We start from the raw sequence: 22362 nt of genomic DNA, 5'->3' as shown, positions 1-22362 counted from the left end.
CTCAAAAATGATGAAGACTAAAGAGTGAATAACAGTTTGGAAAAGGTTAACTTATTAAATTCCTTACTTCAAAGCGTATTTACCAATGTCTCACCAAATGTCTCAGATAGCTTACCCCATCGTGCCGGTCAACCGATGCCTAAAATTGCGAGAGACCACTTACGCTTTTTGTTAATAATATTGTTTTTCCGGGAGAAAGGAATGTTCCATTGCACTCAGTTTTTTACGTTTTAAAAAAGCCTCATATTAAAGTACTCGCAAAGCTAAAAGCGTATGGAATGGATAAAATATTTGGGATTGAATTAAAGAGTTTTTGAATGGTCGGGTACAAAGAGTAGTGATAAGATCGAGTTAGCTCAAATGCAGTAGAAGTTACGTCAATTGTTCCCCAGGGAAGTGTTATCGGACCTCTTTATTCCTATTTTACGTTGGCGGCATTGACTCCGTAGTCACTGGTAAGATACTTTAATTTACCGACGATGCAGGGATTTACCGTGATATCCAATCCTGAAAACACAACTTTATCAGATGACCTTAAAGCTGTACAACGCTGGTGCTACACTTGCCAAATAAAGTTAAACTTAAACTTAAATTAAAAAGCGCGTAGTGCAAATTTTTGGAAAAAGAGCAATTCCCTCCCGAACGCCTACAGCATCGGTAACACTGAAATGGAATGTGTAGACAAAATTATATACTTAGGCGTTACACTCACTCTTGATCTCTTCTGGGTGAAACGCGCACGGGGAATATGTGGACAAGCTAACAAAAATTAGGAATCATAAGAAGAGTAAAGGGCAAATGTGATGCAAGGGTCAAAGAGAAATGTTATCTTCCGCTGGTTAGTCCTAATTTAGAATATGCTGCGAGTATATGGGATCCTCACGAAGTTGAGTCAATGGCCGAACTGGATCGCGTACAACGTAGAGAAGCTAGATTTTTAAAACGCTGCTATGATAAACCTAGTAGCCTATCCAAAATATTAGAGCAGCTAGGCTTCGAATCACTCACGAAACGAAGGTTAAATTACAGATGGAAGCTCTTTCATAAATTTGAAGTCTCTTTAGCGGTAATGCTGAAAATTATTATTATTCCCATTGTACTACGATAGAAATAGTATGTCAATGAAATTAGACAAATCAATTGTAGAAACCGATACATTTAAGATGTCATTTTTTCCACGAACGCTAAGGGATCATAATAGCATTTTCCGACCGCGGTAGGGTCATATTCAGGTCCAAAGTAGTCATGTGTATTCACCCTCTACCACACCCCCTAACTGAGGCTTGCAGGGTACGTATATAAATTAATATTTTTATCTTCTGCAATGGAATCATTAAATCCTCAATTTTGACTCTGCCCTTAACCTCAAAATGGCCTTAATGTCAAAATCAACGAATCGCACAAATATTTCCACTTTACTCTTTTCTTTCCAGTGGTCACGTAATTCCCGCTATAGAATTACGCATACTTTTTCTTCTGTTTTAGCTCAAACTGAACTTCTTCTTCGTCCTCCATTTGCCCATTAATAATCTTTTTCTAAATATCCCTTTATTATTGAACAGTTCTCAGGTGACATGCCTATTACTACAGATTTTTTTGCCCATTCCCATTAATCTTTTTCAATCTCACAGTCAAATATTCCTGGTCCTAAGCTATCATCATTGAAAACATATTCCATTCCGATATCCAAACTCATTGGTATATTTCCTCTGTCATGTAGGTTCTCTTTATCTGTTTCTATCTTGCCAGAACATCTTCTGGTTTGATTAATACTTTACCTGTTGCATCTCAAATAGTGTGAAACGATTTAATTCCTAAAACCTGGCAGATCCTTCACCATCTCACTAGGTCTCTGTAAAATTTTCATATCCTTGAACTTCTCTTCCGAGCACGCTTCCTTCGCACTGTTAGTTTCTTACCTCACCTTAGTAAGTGGCTAGTTTTACTTTCTTCTCCATAATTCTGTATTCACATTCTATCAATTTTTTCTTTCTTCCATTCTCTTAATCATATGTTCCCATATCCATGGCTTCAAGTACTATTCAAGTACGTCAAAGCCCATATCCATGGCTTCAAGTACGTCAAATATGTTTCGTTTTATACTGTCATTATTCCTTATTTGAGATATCCCTTCCTCCCTTTCCCATCTCTTTTTCCCTACTCAGAATTAATTTCAGAGTTGTCTTCTACATTCCATTTTTATTCTTCTTCCCTTTACCATATTCTTAACTTAAAAAATGAAACTTTCACTACTTTTTTACTCACATCTGCGTCTGCAACCCGGGGGACTGTATGGATTGATCAAGATTAATTCTAAAAGCACATGTAACCATATCAAATCTAAGGATATCTTCTGGAATCCACCGGAAATGTCCATGGTATAGCTAAGTCTCTTGTTCTTTTGAAACCATGTGTTCGTTAAAATTATGATTTTTCTCTAAAAAACCAAAATATTCCTCCACGTGGTCATTCCTCTCCCCCAAACCGTACCTGCATACATCAACCCCTTCTTTCTCTTCGCCCATCCGCCGAATTCCATTGCCCACTTACTACCAAGTGCTCTCTTATAGGTACATTTATAATCATTTCTTCTAACTCATAGAATACACTTCCTAAGTTTCCTCCCTATGACTACTCGCCGGCACACACTCTTTGTTTACTACGTGATTTACTGAGTCAAATCTAATGTTACCAAAACTATTGGGTCATTTGTCTGTTCCACGATCACTATTCTCTCTAGTATCCTAATATGTACTATGGTTACTCCAAGTCCGCTCCACCGCCATATATTAATTTGTAACTAGCACGCCAACGATCGTCACTGTCTCTCTATTTATCTTTGAATTTCTCAGATCTGACAAACACGTATGCAAGTATCATTATATATTTTCCAACTTTCCTACCCTCAGCATTATCCTAATATTCCATGTCCATATTTTCCAGAGTCGGTCCCCTCTCTGATTCTTTTTTGTAGCCATCTGCTCGGATGGGATGATTTAATGCATGTTGATAAAAAGAGCGGTAGTTGAGCGTATTTTACAAATTCAGAATGTAGAACAATAATATTTATACGGGTATAACAGGTTCATTTGTATAATATTACATGTGCTACCCACATTTTTAGTATAGCATATATCAGTCATCATTATCCGAGACGAGTTTAAATGTTACACGTAACATTTAACAAGTTTTAAAACCAAATTTTAAATTATCCCGGGAAATTCTCCTAGCAACACCACCCCCGCAAGAACCATTTCAAACGATTTCGCTTACCCTTCTGAGACACGTCTAAGACGACGGTCGCAGGCACTGCGGCCGGGGCCGAGGGAACGCATGTGTATTCCCCGGAGTCAGAGGCCATGATGCTCGAGAGGGTCAGCCTGCTGGTGGCCCTCTTCTCGTACCTCTCCGTGTCCACACTAACCCCTCCGACGGAGCTCCCGGGGGACGTGGCCCTCAGGATGACGGGTCTCCCGCCGTGCCTCCAGAACACACCCTCGGAGATGATGCCCCGAATCTCGCAAGTGAGTGTGATGGTTGCTCCAGGGGGGACCGTCTGGACCGATGGGCCGAGGATTTGGGCCCGCGTGGGCGACGTAGAGGCCTGAGTCATGCCTGATGGCATCGTTTCAAAGAGGATAAGAGAAATTTTTATTTGAGTGCTCCGAAAATAAGCGAGTTGAAATTGTAACACATAAATATTACTCGAAAACAAATTAATTCTACTACAACAATAAAGCTGGTGTGTTGACAGAATAATTAAAGTTAACACAGTACTTTATGAATCCCTTGGGTATAGATTAGTAATAGTAATTTGTCCGAAACTTATTCTTTGAGGAGAGTGAGTTCTTTACTTGGAGAGTGACATTCTCAAAGAGTACGTAATGACTCTCCCAATGAAGATTGCTTAAAATACAAGCAATTAAGAATAATACTATGATTATATTAATGAGACTGTGACACTATTTGACATAAGGTTATAAAACCTCGTCCATGTAGAAGTAAGGGCATTTAATTTAGGTTTCTGTGATTTTGGTTTTGCATTATGCGGAATAATTTGCTAAATAGAGACGAATGAAAACAAATAAGTGACAGTTGTTCTTATAAACCATTAGGTTCCGGTAAATATCAATTGAATCAATCAATATCAATATCAAATATCATCAATTTTACCTTGATACTAATTTATCCAAATTGATATTAAAAACAATACCCAAAGTACAGTTACACTATTTAAAATATGAAAGTTAACTGATAATTGAGAAATTTAAAAATCGGAAAATTTCACTTGTATGGGCTTACTTCATAGATTTTCAGTCGGAAAGAGTTTTTAATTTGTCATAGTAAATTGTTCTCATTTATACGCTGTAACTCGTTCACGTTCTGAAATGTCACTGAGCAGGTAGGTGGTGCTAACATTTAACATGAGAGTATAGATTAGTGCATTTATTAAATATTTAGAAAGAAAACTTACATATTAAATGTGTATGAATGAATAATGTACACAGTTAATTAATTCAAGCTAACAATAAAATTTAACTTCAAAATGTACATATTGTAAATGCAGCTTGTGCGTAAGCATGAGCATGGGTATTTTTGTGTATGAACGCGTAAATAAATATCAGCAAAGAAACAAGCAGATGAAGTAAGAAAAAAAACCTGCACCGTTTAAGTAGTAGTTTTAATTAAAGGCGATCGATAGCTGAGGTCATTTGTGCCATTAGGGATGGATCGAAAAGGAAGGGTGGACAGAAACCCGGCGTCGGTATTAGCCTACTCTTGTCGACAGGCATCAAGGGGTCCGCAATTTAACGTCCCATCCGACGGACGTCGTACTTACTCAAAATACTCTCCATAAAGCACCTCAAGTAGGGATCAGGATACCGCTGAAAAATATTTGTCTCCAGGATTTGAACCCGGCCCTTCTCGGGGTAACCCTGTACATTAGCAACCGCACGACCCCGATCTCCCATGTATCTTTCAAGAAATATTTACAATTTTAAGTTGGTTCATTGGCAAATTGGTAAGGTTAAATAAATTGGCAAACAATTGAACGTGTTCTCTATGTAAGCAAACATCGAATGACTAGGAGGAGATTAACTTTTGAAGATTAAATCGATATATCACTTTATTTAAGCAACTTAAATTACAAATGAGAAATTTTTATTAATTAGGAAAAAATAGCCGCGAGATGAATCATGTTTATCTTTTGTTTTCCATCTACAATGATTAAAAATTATTTTCATCTACTATATATACAACTCCGTTTTAAGTAAAGGCGTAATCAAGTGTTACCGGAATGATTTATAAGGATAATTTTCGTTCACAACTGTAAATTACTAGCCCAGTGCCTGTGTCATGTTATTAGACTGAACATTATGAAAAATGGCACACATTGGATGACTATAATGTAAATCGGTGCATTACTAAAAAAACCATTCATGAGTGGAGTGACAAATATTGTGCTGAACACTAATATCTTGTCCAAGCAGGAACGTAGCTGGGACGTGTAAGAATGTAAGAGAAAGGAACTTAAGCTGCGCGAGGTAGTTCAATATTTAGCGAAACTGGAGAAGTTTTCTGCGCAAATTATGGATAACGAAATCTTTTACTCAATTAACGATGTGGAAAAAGTCAATTTCAACGTTTTTGACGAAATAAAGTCTCCTGAGAACTATAATGAATAATCTGCTCGTATTTTATCCATGTTAAAAATAACTTCCTTACGATATCTATAAGATAACGGTTTCGCCGATCTACAAATCGGCTTGTTCACGAGTAATGAAATTACCTCTTTTTTTAGGAAGAAGGAGTTATCGACAAGGATCTTAAATTATCACGTAAAAAAAGACTGTTGAGGAATAATTTAGGGCGTGGTTTTGAATGCGACTGACTTTGAGCCCATACCCTCAGTGATCCAGGCTTTGACAACATTGTAATTTAAGACAAGCATAAAAGAAGCAAGTATTACATTTCATTTGAAGAAGACGACTGAAATGCCGACATAACCTTAGTGGTAAAAAATATTATATGTGAATGAAATCGCTAACGAAAATGTATACATCTGTAACAATCTGCGGTAGAGTTCACAAAAACATATGGTGTTTTCTTGCACCAGACTAGGTTTCCACATTCTCCTAGGATAGGAAAATCACCAATGTTTAATGAACTCGTACTTAAAAGAACATATATCGTATCTCACCATTTTAAATATTTTGTCAAGTTTTTGGCAATAAATTAGCTAGAAATAGATGAGTTAGATTATTCAATATTTCCTTAACATTTCAATTTCGAAACGCATCCCTAATTTTTCCCAAATTAAATGAGAAAAATAACACTTTATTATACCTCATTGAAGCCATATTAATCCTTGAATTTCAAGTGAAAAATTATATAAAATGTAACTTTCATTTACAGCATTCCTTCCACCTTTTTTGCTTGTAGCCTAGTAAAATTAATATTGGTTAAGGGAGATTTCTGACGGGGATAAAATTCTTTTAAGTCTTCAAATACTTCCCGTCTCCATTCATTCCGTTCAACATGCCCCATTCTTACCTCCCACTATCTCGCTCACAGTCTCCGGCACACTCTTGGAATTCGAAATTCTACATATCCATTTTTCCTACCTCCAAAATTTTCTCCCAGAAAATCTTCTCTCATCTCCTACCACACAGAGCACTTCTCCCTTTATTTCTATTTCCCACCATCAACTTTTCCATCCTTCTCCACACTCACATTTAAAAAGCCTAAAATCTCTGCTTGTCTTAAATTGTAGCTTCGTCAAAACTTGGGTCGTTGATATTACGGCCTCAGTGCCAGTACCTTATAAAACCACGCTCTATGTCAGACTTTACAAGTCATTTCTTTATCTACTTACTTAAGGTCCTTGTCATTAACTCTTCCCTCTTTGTGAAGGCCTTTACGTCTAATGAAATTCTTCTTTTAATGTCCTTAGCACTTTGCCCAAATTCGTCTAAGAGTCTTTCACAGAAGAAAACTGTTTTACCTGCTCTAGATTATTCTCCAAAAATTTAACGTGTCCCGTAGTCTTTCTTTTTCCTTATCTTTGTGTTGTTGCGATTGAATCAAATGCTCAATGAACTCGTGAATATGAAAATTGCTAATTATTTGTAACTACTATTAATCCTAAAATCATTTCCCACGTGTTAACGATGGGGACATGGCATTTTTAATTTTTGCAAATATTTTTACCTTAACAGTTTATCATAAGACCAAAGCATGTAATATGTAAGAATAAAAAAGCATCCGAGTGGGCAACTTGGTCCTTTTAAAGTGCAGCTAATTTATTTTAAGTAAATCCTGAAGTAAAAATGGAAGAAATTATTTATAAATATTTACGTTACAGGTAATCTACATCCACATTATACCGCGGAAATTGCCGCAAGGGCATGTGTCGTGCAAGGTCACCACCCATAAAAAGGAACAATACTACATGTAAAATGAATACACATATGCAAAACTTCATCCACAGCGGAGTACACACTCTTGCAAAAATCCATTCATCCAACACTCATGCAAACACATACACCATAAACCAACAAACAACTGCACCCCAAGATGCAGCATGAAGTCCATCTAACAACGCGCAAGCCAGTACATGAAAAGTAAGAAGGCGAAATTCCACTACCACATGAACATGCAACATGAAGCGCTCTCCTCCCCGAAGACAAAGGTACGGAATGTGACTCAACGCTCATACGATGATCCATTTAATTGAACATACATACATACCCATTAATACGTACATGCACACGTAGATTCATTTGATTGTACATACAATTGATTGTAATATTTGGGACTTGTGTGCCACCTGACATGGTCTGTCTGCACATATGAGTTTTAATAATAATAAACATGATTTTCGACAATATGCAGCCGGTCAATATGAAGCCTTTAATCCAGCAGAGTGAGTTCTCATGGTACTTCTGCACGTACTTTATTCTATAGAAAACATCATGAGCCCTCTTTTTTAATTTTACTTGCTTACTTATATTCGCACGCTTTCGAATTTTCACCTGAAATTGCATTTTTTGACCGAAATAATATTACATAAAATTCCCGGATTCCTCCAAATTTTTCAGAAGTCTATTTTTTCCGAGGAACATGAAATTCTCGCGCATTTCCCAATTTTCGCAGCCCCGCGGTCACTTGACGTCCTCTAGTCAAAAAGTTTGAGAGTGCATGCTTGACGAATAATCGCTCACAAACAATTAAGGCATGCTGCCGCAGGCCGAGAGGCCGCCTATTACCCGGAGGAGGAAGCAGCCTTACTTATGACCCATTTCTTAATTAACCCAAACTTGGTTCAATCAATATAAGCCCGCGTTCATTGAAATCAAGCAGAAACTGCTCAAGAATATATAAATCTCATCAAAATTAATTATAATGGCGCACTAAAATATTCAGTTCCTAAAGTGGAAGAGCTCGGGGTTCAATCAACCAGTATATATAAATTTTCGGGTTTGATGGCTTAAATAAGGCTTTTTAAAGTATTTTTATGTTTTTTATTAACCTTTTTTGTTTAAGAATATCCCATTCGATTTCCTTATGTTTTCATTAGATTTATTTTTACGGCCTCTTAGTTTTTGAATTGAATCTTCATATTTTCAAATTTCAAAAACAAGAACTATGGCATTTCCAGAAAGTATCGCGAGAGAAGCGGTGAGAGCAGTCGCATGTATGTCTTTTGACGTATTTGAACTATATCAAACATTGTCTTCCCGTTGGAACAGAGATATTGCGTGTAAAGCCTTTGACTAGTTTTCTGTAAAAATAAATAAGAATCCTTACTCCGTACAAGTATTCATTTTTCCTTGGTGTACTCTGGTGGGAATAAACAAAACTCGATGAACATTCAATATGCTACTCTTTCATGCGATTTAGTTATATGCATACACTCAATGCATTGCCATACCATATATACATCAATAACTCCTTTTTTGGGAGGTTTATTAACATAGACGAAGTTGAGCCATAAATCAACCTCCTTTTAAAACTCTAAAGAAAAGTAAGGGTCGTTCAAATTTAGGTAGAGATTTTCGGCAGGTGTTTTAAGTTATCCGATATGAGAGATAAATTTTAGATAAAATCTTTGCTGTATTAAAAAAAATCTGTTATCGCTTACACAAGAAAGTAATAACAGATGTGAGCACCTTTAATATTTCCAACATCTTGAAATGATTGTTTTCTTTAAATCCACAGATTCCGATTTTTAAAAGGTTTATTCACGCGTAGAACTAAGTGTACAGCGCCATTCAATCGCTCAATATTAGTAAACATTTCAAATTTAACACTTCTACGTTTTGGAAGCATATTGCAGGATTATTGAGATGAATAGCTAATCTGTATGCGTAACATTATTTAAATGAGATCTTCCACTGCGTTTACCTCAGTTCTAATTATTTTCCCTCGGCACCTCCTCTTTTCCATAGAAACCATCTCGTGACATCGGATACCAATAGGGACGTAGGCATACCGTGAGATGTAATAAAATTATATTAGTATTTATTCTAAAAGCCTCAAAATATTGCCATTCCGTGCAATAAGGGTTTCCATTCAACCGCGTCCTCAAATAGCGTCTTCCCGGGATTTACGCTTGAGCGTTGTCGTATTTAATCTCACTTTTTTCATATTGAACGGACAATACTATCTGTATTATCGTTAATATTATATTTATATTTTCTCCGTCATTTGATGGGGCCTTCTAGTAATTTGACAGAAAAACTCTACCTATACGGAATCATTGCTTTATAAACTAAATCCAAGCGTGAAGTAAGGATAGCCTTTATGTTAAATTCATCTTCATTGAAGTACGTTTCTAAATCCTCTTCAATATTGAACACTCTCGTCTATAGTTAGGGATCCATTTGCTCTATTGTGTAATCCTTTATATATATATATATATATATATATATATATATATATATATATATATATATATATATATATATATACGGTAGAGAGACTATACAGATAGTATAAATGAATTAATAAAATTCTTGAGATCAATCAAAAAACTTAGATAAATGTATAATTAATACACCTATGAATAAGTTTACACATATATTAATCGAATTACTTTTTTCTAAAAACGAATAACTTATAGAATGTGATATTAACGTAATTTCAGCACAGAACAACATAAAAATATTTAAATTGTTAAAGAAAATCTTATTCAACATTTAATTACACTCAACATGTAAAAAATTGGATTATTTCAGATGCTTTACCAGGGAATTTATGTCAGCATTTCCACATACCCTTATAATGACTGCCGTCGTCTTTTAATCCGTATGGTGAGTCCCTCAGGTGAGATTCTAGATGAAGAAAGAAAAAAATTTCATATTAACCAGTGAAAAAGTACATCACTATGGTTAAAGGCATGTGTGTCTAGTACTTATCGATGCAAATGTATATGAGTGTATGAAAGGATTTTTTGCAGCTTTAATAATATAATTGCCTACACCTTTTGATCCTTGAGCATATAAGAAATATTATTTAGAGATTTGAAGGACAAAAAAAGTGAATAGATAATATTCATTGCCAATTTAGCACGTTAAGATAGAATAGACAAATAGGTGTGCTAAATTGGAACATAAGGTTTTAGTGTAATTGGATCGTTATCCTACCGTGGCACATACCTGTGATGTAAAGCGTAACCGCATGGCTTATTTTAGGCTCAGCATTGACTTGGCATTCGTAGAGTCCCGCATCTTCCAGTTTCGTCGATGATATCCTCAGCGTCCATGAATCTGATCCATCGGAATGAAGAACAACCACTCTCTTATCCGCAGTGAACGTTGTGACACCAGAGGTGAGAATCGAAAGATTTGGCTTTCGTATCCAGGAAACCTATTGAAATGACAAAAGCGTAAATGCTATTTTAAAGTAACTTATAAATATAGGGCGCCAATCACTTTTTCATAATTTACATTAAGTCTAAGTATAAGTAAATTTAAATAAAATTTGATTTCTGTCTGTGGATTCGTGGATACATATAAAAAGCTGAATCAGGTCCGTGGATTTTTTCCAAGATAAAATTGGATCTGTTAAACTAGGAATGAAACGCGTCTAATGCTTTGTCATTTTGAATGATAATTTTTGTGTGCGAAACTCTTTTTTGTATTAAATTTACTCAAATATAGGAGAAGAAAAAATACCGAATAATATCGAAATATTGTGACAGTAAAAAAATAATAGGATTATATAATTTAATTTCAAATTTAATTAAAATTTTGTGGAATCTAATGCGCAAACGCTCATTATGAATCTTCCAAAATCCCAAGTATCATTCGCCAGTACACGAATCTAGATCACCTAATGCTCGGTGGAGTGTTCGCCTGTTGAGCCACCCTGGCGTTTTATATAACTAAATTTGTAATTTTGAAACCTTTTTACACGCATCCTTCATTTTGTTACACATCACTGATTGTGATGTTGACTTCATCCTATCGGAATTTCCCGCAGTTCGTTGACTTTAAATCTCGCGAGTGATGTCCCGTGGCCGTCCCACCGGCAGATTGTTCCGGCCCTTCATTGCTGCGGGGCCCTCTACAGCTCAATGTCTTTATTTTATTACCTGTGCCAATCCGGCGGTCGTATTGTTAATTCTCAGTATTGCCCCCAAAAAAAACCCCCACCCCATGGAATTCCCACTGTTCCTCCCCGCCTCTTTGACCCCTCTTTTCATCCTTTCCCCTCATGGAATTCCCCTGTCCCCCTTTTTTCCCCTCCTTTTTCCCCCCCTTAAACCCCCCACCCCTTGTATGCAACTATATATGTGGAGAAGATAAGCACTTGTGCTCACACCTGATGATGATGTGAAAACTTCGAAACCGGTAGTGTTGAAATAAAATATCTAGTGGAAAATTGCAATACCTTTGGTTTTAATATGTTACGCTTCCACCATATCACGCCTGAGACCTCATCATTCGTTCGAGAAATGATGCTCATTTGCAAATCAATTACAAATATAAAAATAGAGACGCTTCTCCGGAACTTTCCACAGAAATAACAAGGAGCGTTTCATTTGCTTTAATTCAAAATAATAGAGACCACATCTGCCGCCACTTTCCAAGACCTGTCCAGGAGAAAATCATTCTCTGTTTACAACATACCATACTTCAAGAGGAACACGGCAGTAGAGTTTTAAGTTATCGAAGGGTATTCCCTATTTCCTTTCATACATACCCTTTATCTTTTAACGTGTTTCCCATTCAATTTCATTCTTTGTCTCACATTCAATTTCACTCCCATCCCTTATTCCCGCTCTTCATGTGTTTTCAAATATAAAGTGCTGTCGCATCTACGACAGCCTTCTCGTAAATTTACCAATTCCCTTCTTTTCATCCTGCTTACTTTCCCACCTCTATTCGTCTTTATTTTCTCCCTCCAAAGCAATATCACCACCGGCAGGTTTGCTATAGGCTTCCTGCACGAGTATATTGCCAAGTGGTCATAGTCACAGCTTCCCGCTTTTATGCACGCTACATGTGACTTCATTTTGGGATGAATATGTCATATAACCCCCTTATTTCAAAATTTACCCTTCAATTTTATCGACAGATTCATTTCTAGAAAAATGTTATAGTACCAAAATGATCATTTATTGAATAATTTATCCTCTGGCCCAAAATAAAACCAGTTTTGTACCGACACATATCACGAGAGGCTGTCACTAATATGCATTGTATGTTCCCTATGGCATGATACGAAAACTAGTTGACACATTTCCAATTCAGGGCAATAGTTAAGTAATTACATTTTGAAATAGGAAGTAAAACAGATCGATTTAGTTATATATATATTATATATATATAGTATATATATATATATATATATATATATATATATATATATATACCCCTCCCCGGACTACAACCTTGACGTGGTAGAAGGGCTTGTGCGTTCCGATGACCCCTAGAGCTGTGCTGGCGGGAGTAATAATTATTGCTCCTGGTAGGGTCACCCATGCCAGATAGGTCGAAGGTTAGGAGCCAGACGAAAGGTAGTCCACGCAGCGTCTGTTCCTCAGTGAGGCGGCTGCAATGGCGTCTGATCCCAGTGGGGCGGCCAGTAAGTGATGGTGTCACGTTAAAAACACTATTGAGGAAGGCAACGGGAAACCACCTCAATTATCATTCCCTAGAAAAATATGATGGACAATAGAGATATTTTGAGTCCTGGCAACCACGGGGCTCGGCCCAATCGGCCGTGTGTCGTGCCCGGCAGCGGGGGAGGCAAGGCTTCCGCGGTCGTCATCCCACGAAACCCTTGCAAGGGAAAACCAGCAGAAGCAGGACAGAAGACGCAGGAGAAGAACACAAAATTAGTTAGAATAGGAACGTGGAATGTTAGGACAATGATGAGGACAGGGAAATTGGAGAATGTTAAGCGAGAGATGGAAAGGGGAAATATAGATATTTTAGGTCTATGCGAGGTGAGATGGAAAGATAGCGGGGATTACTGGAGTGATAAGTATAGAATAATATACAGCGGTGGGGACGAGAGCCAACGAGGGGTTGCCATAGTATTTAATGAAGAGGTAGGAAGAAGCGTAGTCAACATAGAGCAGGTAACGGATAGAATACTACTAGTGGAGATAAAAGCAGAACCGACGAACTTAGTTATTATTCAGGTATACATGCCACCGAGCAACCATAAGGAAGAAGAGGTCGATAAGATATACGATCAGTTAGAGGACATGATCGCGTGTGTTCCAGCAGGGAAACATTTGATAGTGATGGGGGATATGAATGCGACGGTAGGCGAAGGAAGAGATGGTGATGAGGTGGACGACTACGGTTTAGGCACGAGGAATGACCGCGGGGAGAAAGCAGTTGAGTTCTGCAGGAGACAGGGGTTAGTCATCACCAACACTTGGTTTAGACACCACAAAAGACGCAGGTATACATGGAAAATGCCAGGTGACACAGGAAGATATCAGCTAGATTATATCCTGGTTAGACACAGGTTTAGGAATAGTGTGATAAATTCCCACAGCTTTCCGGGTGCGGATGCGGACTCAGACCACAATTTAGTTGTTATGAAATGTAGCGTACGTTTCAAAAAGATAAGGCAGGGGCGGCGAGTTAGAAAATGGAATGTAGAAGCATTAAATGGGTTGAAAAGGAAGGAATACAAACAGGCGGTAGAGAAAATAATGGAGGATGGTAAAGGGCTTATTACTATCGAAGAAGAATGGGAAATGATCAAAAAAGGGTTGTCTAAAGCCGCAAAAGACACTATTGGAACCGTTAACGCTAAAAGAACTAGGAAACCATGGATCACGGATGAGATGATTACAAAGATGGATGAGCGGCGAAAATGGAAGAATATGAATACAGAATTAGGCAAAATGAAGTACAAAGAATTGAACAATAAATTGAGGCGGGCAACAAATAAGGCAAAAGACGCATGGTGGAAGACGCAGTGCGAGGATATGGAAAGTCTCCAGAGGAAGGGCGAAATCGGTGCGCTGTACAGCAAAGTTAAATCGTTATCGGGAAGTAAGAAAGGAAGAGCTATGCTAATAGTTAGAGATAAGGCGGGTAAGGTAATAGTTGACGCAGGAAAGATCCAAGAGAGATGGAAGGAGTATATAGAAGAACTGTATAGTAAAGAACTCAGACCAACACAGTTAGACATTGAAAAAGAAAATGACGTAGAGGAAGACAGCTTAGGTCCAGGCATACTAGACAATGAGATAAAAAGGGCATTAAGGGAGATGAAACTAAATAAGGCCGTGGGGGTAGATAACATTCCCGTGGAACTTTTAAAATGCTTAGGAAAATGTGGGAGGAAGAGGCTATATGGGCTGATCCGTAGCATTTATGAGGAGGGAGTCTGGCCGGAAGACTTTGTGAGAGCAGTTTTAGTTCCGATTCCGAAAAAGGTAAAGGCCACGTCATGTGAGGACTACAGGACAATAAGTTTGATATCCCACGCAGCTAAAGTTGTTCTCAGGATCATAAACAAACGGATAGAGAGTAAGGCAAATGATTACTTAGGGGATGATCAGTTTGGGTTTAGGAAGGTGAGAGGTACGCGTGATGCCATTGCAGTAATGAGATTATTAATCGAGAGGAATATAAAACACAACCAGGAGGTATTTGCCTGTTTCGTAGATTTCGAAAAAGCGTTTGATAGAGTGAATTGGGAAAAACTAATGAGTATATTGCAGAAAATAGGAATAGATTGGAGGGAAAGGAGGCTAATCCGCAACCTGTACATGTCTCAGACTGCTCAGGTGCGGGTGGGAAACGGGGAGTCAGGATGGGCAGTGTTAGGAAGGGGTGTAAGGCAGGGTTGCCCATTATCACCGTTGCTGTTCAACCTGTATGCAGAGGAAATGATCAAAGAGGCATGGGAAGAACTAGAGGTAGGAATGGAAGTGGGCGGGGAATTCGTAAAATCAGTTAGGTTTGCTGATGACCAAGCTTTAGTTTGTCAGTCAGCCAAGGGGCTGCAAGCATTGCTGAGTGAATTGGAAATTCAGTGCGACAGGTATGGGATGAGAATCAACATTAATAAAACAAAGGTTATGCGATTTTCTAGAAAGAAAAAGGCCAAGCTTAACATTAAAATAGGAGGGCAAAAACTAGAGCAGGTAGAACAGTTTACGTATCTCGGTAGTGTTTTGGACCAACACGGTCAAAGTAGTAGGGACGTAAGGAGAAGAATTGCGCTAGGCAAAGAGGCTTTCACGAGGAGGAGGGAGTTGATGACGGGGACTTTGAGTAAGGATGTTAAGAAAAGACTCGTAAAAACTTTGATATGGAGCGTAGCTATGTACGGCGCGGAAACGTGGTCATTGAAGCAGGAGGATAGACGTAGACTGGAGGCTTTTGGAATGTGGGTGTGGAGAAAAATGGAGAAGGTGAAATGGACAGAGAAGAAAACAAATGAGGAAGTACTTGGTATGGTGGGCGAAGAGAGGGGTTTGTTGGGAGCAATCCTATGGAGGCAGGAAAAGTGGATGAAGGGGGTGTTGACCGGCAGTGGGATGTTGAAGACTGTGATAGAGGGTAGAATGTTGGGCAAAAGAGGAAAGGGAAGGAACAGGATAGGGATGTTGGACGGGATGAAGGGAGGAAGAAAGTACTCAGAGATGAAGAGGGACCTGGTGTAGAGTAGAATTTAGGGTTGTGTTTTGTTAGTAATCACAAAATATTTGTTTGGTAGTTGTGTCCATCGAAAAACCTACCTTAACCGGTAGATTACCTTAAAAAAAAAAAATATATATATATATATACACATACATATATACGCACTCACAGTATGTTAAAATATCATTCTTACATAAGAGAGTTAAAAATATCACTCTTTGCCTCTCTACTTTCATTGGTGAACAAGTGGATTTTTAATACGTAGCGTAGAAAAATATCTTTTATTACATATGCGGAAGGACCATCAGTTCAAAATTAAGCATAGAGGGCACAAAACAAACATAAAAAGAACTCCTTCCTCAATCGTGGAATAAAAGAATGGAATGAGTTACCTGCGGATATCTTTAAGTCCTTCCCTTTTTCATTAAATAAATTTAAAAAGAGGCGTATGCTCTCCTTAAAATAATTAAAATAATTAACTGTAACGTGTGAGTGAGAAATGTACGTGATAAACCCGTATTTACTTCCTTGTATGTTTTAATGTGTAATGAATGGATTAAGTGGTTTATGACTCGTAATCAAGAACATTACCACCAGGCTGTCGCCTACTTGTAATGCTGGTTGTTAAATAAAAAAAATATTTATTACAAACCTTAAGGTACTTCACAGTTATGCGCCTTTACTCCCACATAAAAAAAGCCCAAAAAGTGGTGTTTTCTATTATTTGAAGGTGAGCCTCCCAATAAGATTGACCAAAAATGTAATTGAAATTAAATTTAAAATACTTAGCCTTTCCACATAAAACACTTTTGTGTTTGACTTGTATTTTTACCTGATGATGTAAGACCGTAACGAAACCTAGGTCGTAATAAAAGTGTTTTATATGGAAAGGCGAAGTATTTTATATTTAATTTCAATATGAAGAATTTCCACCAAGTGACGCCAGAAACTGTTTCATTTATCAAAAATGAAATAAAAGAAATTTTTATATTTCATTTTATCATCTTCATACTTTGAAGATGATAAAAATCCATTGCGGCAAGAAGGACAGATTATAACCCCTATTGCAATCAGGCATTTACAAAGTGAGGTGTTATTCCTGTGACATGTGCTACATATGCCAGACTGGTAGAATTTTCATGACTAGAATAAAAGAACATGAAAGATACTGGAGGACCTTTGATGAAAGGTCACTCCTAGCTAGGTATCTACTGCAATCATCCCACTCATGCAAATTTAATCTTGATATTCTACAATACGAAAATATGGGCAAAAGACGATATTTTTGAGCAACTTGAATTTGTAAAGTTTAATAAAGATGCTCTTTTAAATTATAATATTTTTATAAACCACTCTCTTCTCCTCAGAATGCCGTTTCCACAGCGAACGGTGGAACTTCACGTAATTTCCCATCCAACCATCCCTATCCTTAACTCTTCATGTGTCGAACAATTCTTCTTTGATAATGTTCTTCTTAGATCATTTATACCTCATCCCTCAACCTGCCTCAACCCCTTCCGTGTCCCCTTCCCGCTTAACCATTTTTTATTTTTCCCTCCTTCTTACCACCAGGATATATAGCTACCTGCCTTCGTCCTCTCAATAATGACCATAAGTGCTCCTCTTTCCCCTCCTCTTTTTACCTCTCCATTTCTTTAGTTTCTCTGTTTCTTTAGGTTTTCGAAATTCCCCCTCTTAGAACTTTTTCTTGTTCCTGAAGATGGTTTGATGAACTAAAACGAGTTGTACCTTACAAATAAATGTGTGGAAAATTGCAAATTTGTTTTCTCTTAATGAAGAATTTCCACTACATCTCGCCTAAATCTTTTGAACATAGACTTCGCCACTTCTACTCAAATGTGAGGAAGAGTTTCTCAAAGAGTTTCCGCCTAATCATTGAGGCAACCATTGATTTTTGTGTCCATTTATCTTTATCAAAATTCACTGGCAGAACATCGATAGCCATAGATAAGCAGCGCTAACATTGACCTATTGCAAAGATATTGTATTAGTGAGATTAAAAAAATTTACGCATTTATGTTACACGGTAATCATTGGTGTGGTAAAATATAACTATCATCCGGAAAAATCGTCAAAAACTTCAGTTGCAAAAGTCCGCCTCTTACTTCCCGCAATCATGGGAAATGTGGCATTTATCAACGGTAAACCAGTTAGAAAGCGTTTCAAATTATGGAATGAGTTTTTAACGATGGGGATTTTTGTCACATGTTTATCATTTATTGTAGTGGCCACCCATTTAATTCTTAAGAGTTAGTATGGTAAACCTTTGATTATCAATTTAAGTAGTTGATTCCCTCGATATGTGCAAGATGAATATGTTATTTGTAAATATAAGTACGCCAAAGAAAATGTTTTTTGTACATTGCTGAGGCCCGCGAAATTTTACACACACAATCTAAGTGAATTTTTTAACCAACCAGACTATTTCGTGCAGTTACATTCTGAATTACGTTCCTAGTATCCTTATAAAATATCCCAGGATGATTTTCATATACTTTAATTTTCCTACTAATTATTTTTTTATTGATTTTCATATTCTAGCACAGAACAAAATTCCGCCCCTCCAGCATTATACGTACCCAAAGAGAGTACCACTTACTATATGATTTATCTCGTAAAACTATTGGTTGTTGTAATTGTGGAAAAAACAACTAGCTTCATATTTACAAATTGTACTCAATTAATACCTAAATTCACCGTAATGCATGGAAACAATCAGTCTTCAGAGTTATTATCACGCCCACCTAACTGGATTCCCGGTCTATCAAAATCGTATGAATAGTTTCATTTCACAAGTTGGTTGATGTTCCCTTTATATTTATTACATTAATAATAGATATGCTAAAGAATTACTTTACTTTAATTGAATTCATTGTATAATGCATTTTCAAATTTTTAACAGTAGATCTTTTACTTTAAAATTCTTAAAGACCTACTAGGTATTTCATTACCTATGGTATGTATTTCTCGTATGAAATTTAGGCAGGCACTTTGTTTTCAGACCTCAAAGTGCATATATTTTTGCAGTACAGCTTTTACATAATTTCAATGATAATTGATTTCTAACTTATATTTATTTCTCAATTCCAAAGATATAACTGTGGAGCAGCATTAAGCATCTCAGATATTCCTCTTCAAAAGCGATTCAAGCACCCTCCTGATATACGCTTGGTTGTTAATTTTTAGCATTCTTATCAGGCATAAGTAAATTTTTATAAAGTAGAATATTACTATTTAACTAAAAATGCAGACCGATGCTTTGTTATCAATATTTGTGACGTAAAAGGCCAGAGTTTCAGGTTTTGTGGCCAGTTATTCAGGACTTTTCATGCCAAATTTTTTGTTCCGCTAAATAAATTGACTTTTCCAAGCCTCTGAATCTATATTTCACATTTTAGGTTATTTGTCGTGTATTGCTTTCTTTTATATTTTTATGGGATTATTTGCTGAATAAATTCCACGCTGTGTCTAAAAAGGGGTTGTTAATTAAGTGTCCTTTTTGCTTTTATGAACATTTTTTTATTTTTATTTTGCCGAATAGTTACCAAAATATGACAATCCTCACTTGCCGTCTCATTGAGTTGTCCTAATGTACTAAGTTTTTATTATATTCTATTATTTAAAAATTATAGTAACATAAAACTTAAATTGATTATTTGTTGCATTATGAATAAACGTGGGTCGCGGTAGTCCAGGGTGTAGAGCGTTAGACTACTAACCGTAGGGTCCTGGGTTCGTTGGGCAGATCTCTAGGTACCTGCAGTTCCACCCAAGCTATGTGATTTTTCGGGTACCAGGTCTTCCTGGGAAACCATAACCGGCACAGGGAAAGGAGCTGGCCCACCTACTCTGATGTGTGAATTTCACACGCCGTCGGGCTTAGCACTGGGTCAACTCTACCATCACCTACCAAACCGACCTTCCGGTTGACTACTGCGTTTATGGTTTTTTTTATGAATAAATATCTTTTATTTTTGTGAGCCATTCTTGCAGGCGTTTGAAGTATTCTCCTTACCAAAATTCTGAAAATTAACTTTCCGAGCCTGTCCGAGCCTTTAAGATGATAAAAATGTTCATATTTATATTAGTTGAAAGGGATCCTAATCAAAGGAGTCGTTCAACCTTTTCTTCAGGCGTTTGATCAATAGTAGTAACTTCCCTTACAATCGAAATTAATTTCTTTTTCGAGCTGTCTTCACATTATCCTTCCTTATTTTCTTCCTCCGGTATAAAGATTAAAATAAACCAAAAGAATTCTTTTTGACGAAATCCCTCCTCAGACGAGTTAATACGTACTCAAATTAAACTTTTCCTTGGTCTGCCCCAAATCACAAGGTAATTCTGCATTCAGCTTCTTAATTCACTTCTTCGTCAGTTTTCCTACCCCGTATAATTTGACCTACTCCAATTTCACTCTAAAATCATGAGAACGTGTTAAAATTTGGAAATATGGAGCCAAAGACAATCCATTCAATACTTCCTCATAAATGATGCTTTTCTCACGTTTACTTTTTATTTCCGCACATATTACATATCTGCATGAAACGTTTATTTTACTTATGACCAATAACTCTTACCTACCTTTGATCATTTTCAGATTTAATGTCATTCGTTGGCTATCACAGCAGATTTTTCCTCTGTGTTGCTCACTTCATAAAAGTATTTCCAGCAAAATACTACTTTTTTTGTTGACCTTAATAATTAACAAGCTCAGCTTTGCCCAAAATAAACAAACTTACGCAGCTGGAACATTTTCTTTTCTTGCGTTCAAGGTATTCAATCCGTTAAGAGCATTAAAATAACGATAATTTCATTTACATTTTGCCTAACAATTAGCATATTTAAAGTTATCGTTTCCAATGGTATTACTACTCTGATCTCATTTCCATGAAGTGAAAGCCTATACATTTTAATATCCTTGAGATACACGTCTATCTAATCAAAATTATTAGTAGTTACCTAATATTCATTCCTTACATCAAAATAAAATATTTTATTAGAGAACCCTTATTTATTAACTGCTAGTCTACCGTTTCAGTTAGATTTTGGATTCATAAACAGAATAAACACAGCTAAATTTCTTACCCTCATCCAAAAAGGCATACGCTGTTTTTCAATTACGCTCATACAAATAAACTGCCCTTTGATTCCACATGCATTCCATCTCTCGTTTTTCCCGTCAAATGACATTATAAGCTTGCCATACGTCATCACCTCAATCAAAGTCTTCGGCAGCCTAATCGCTGATTAAAATATTCTTAATCTGCTTTTTTGCCTCCCGTGGAACTCTTCCATCAACATTATTTCTTCTCCTTCTTACTTATTATTTTCAATTAAGAGATAATCACGATTGACTGTCATTATTTTGCAGAAAAAAATGTAAACATAAATATCTATCTTTGCCAGTAATTGAATTTTAAGATTGTTTTACAGTTCATTACTTCCTTTCTTATCTATTCAGTGCCAATAGCGCCCCCTGATAGCTTCTCTGTTTTAAACCCATTTTCCTCTGTCCTATGAACTCATCTGTTGATATTTCTCTGAATATCTTCACTTAGAATTTCCTTTCCATTGTATGCCAAAGCAGTACATTTTGTCGTAAGGTGTGACAAACGGATATACTTATTTGCCGTAGAGCTGTCTATGTTTTGCTTTCCTCTTCTGCTCTCCTATATATGCAGGAATCTCCTCGTCAATCACCTGGTCCGCCCATTTAATCATAAAAAATACATTAAAGCATACATAGTTATTTCAATCAAAGTATTCCACCTATTAAAGTTTGGTTTTGTCTGCCCCCAACCTTATATTAACTTACGTATCCAGAGAACTTTCTCTTGTTTGTTCAATAATATTTACTCCCCCAATGCCTCGTGACTTCTGTCTGGCTTCATGCTGTCTAGAGAGCCGACTCTCTCCCAATCTCTTCCTTCTATCATCCCACTACCTTTCAATATTTCCTCCATCCGCTTTCTCCGACTTTATCGAGTTTCCTTTAGCAAATAGCAGCTTTCTCTCTTCGCCCACAACATTTTAAACTTCAGCGTTCACACGCACGTGCGCACATGAACGCAAGTGCACACACACACAAATATTATTACTTAAAATAAGTTTAATTCAATAAACATTCAACAAATCATTGAAATTCAATAAACTAATTTTATTGAAGAATGAAAACTAAAAGAATGATATTTCACAATTAGGAATGCACAAGTTT

The 22362-nt window shown here is 36.8% G+C and overlaps 1 protein-coding gene across 1 annotated transcript in view; it reads right to left on the bottom strand.

The window, feature by feature from the left end:
* LOC139695368 (protein CEPU-1-like) overlaps nt 1-22362 on the bottom strand; it is a 375969-nt gene that overhangs the window by 8978 nt on the left and 344629 nt on the right. Inside the window, exons 3-5 of the mRNA XM_071594091.1 lie at nt 10662-10872; nt 10281-10337; nt 3274-3615 (exon numbers count right to left, since the gene is read on the bottom strand). Of these exons, the coding sequence (XP_071450192.1) occupies nt 3274-3615; nt 10281-10337; nt 10662-10872 (610 nt within the window). The remainder of the gene's footprint in view (nt 1-3273; nt 3616-10280; nt 10338-10661; nt 10873-22362) is intronic.

This window comes from Hetaerina americana, unplaced genomic scaffold (genome assembly GCF_022747635.1).
Source record: "Hetaerina americana unplaced genomic scaffold, ioHetAmer1.1.p SCAF_6, whole genome shotgun sequence".
In the NCBI taxonomy this organism is placed as follows: Eukaryota; Metazoa; Arthropoda; class Insecta; order Odonata; family Calopterygidae; genus Hetaerina; species Hetaerina americana.
This window is presented reverse-complemented; position numbering and strand designations above follow the sequence as displayed.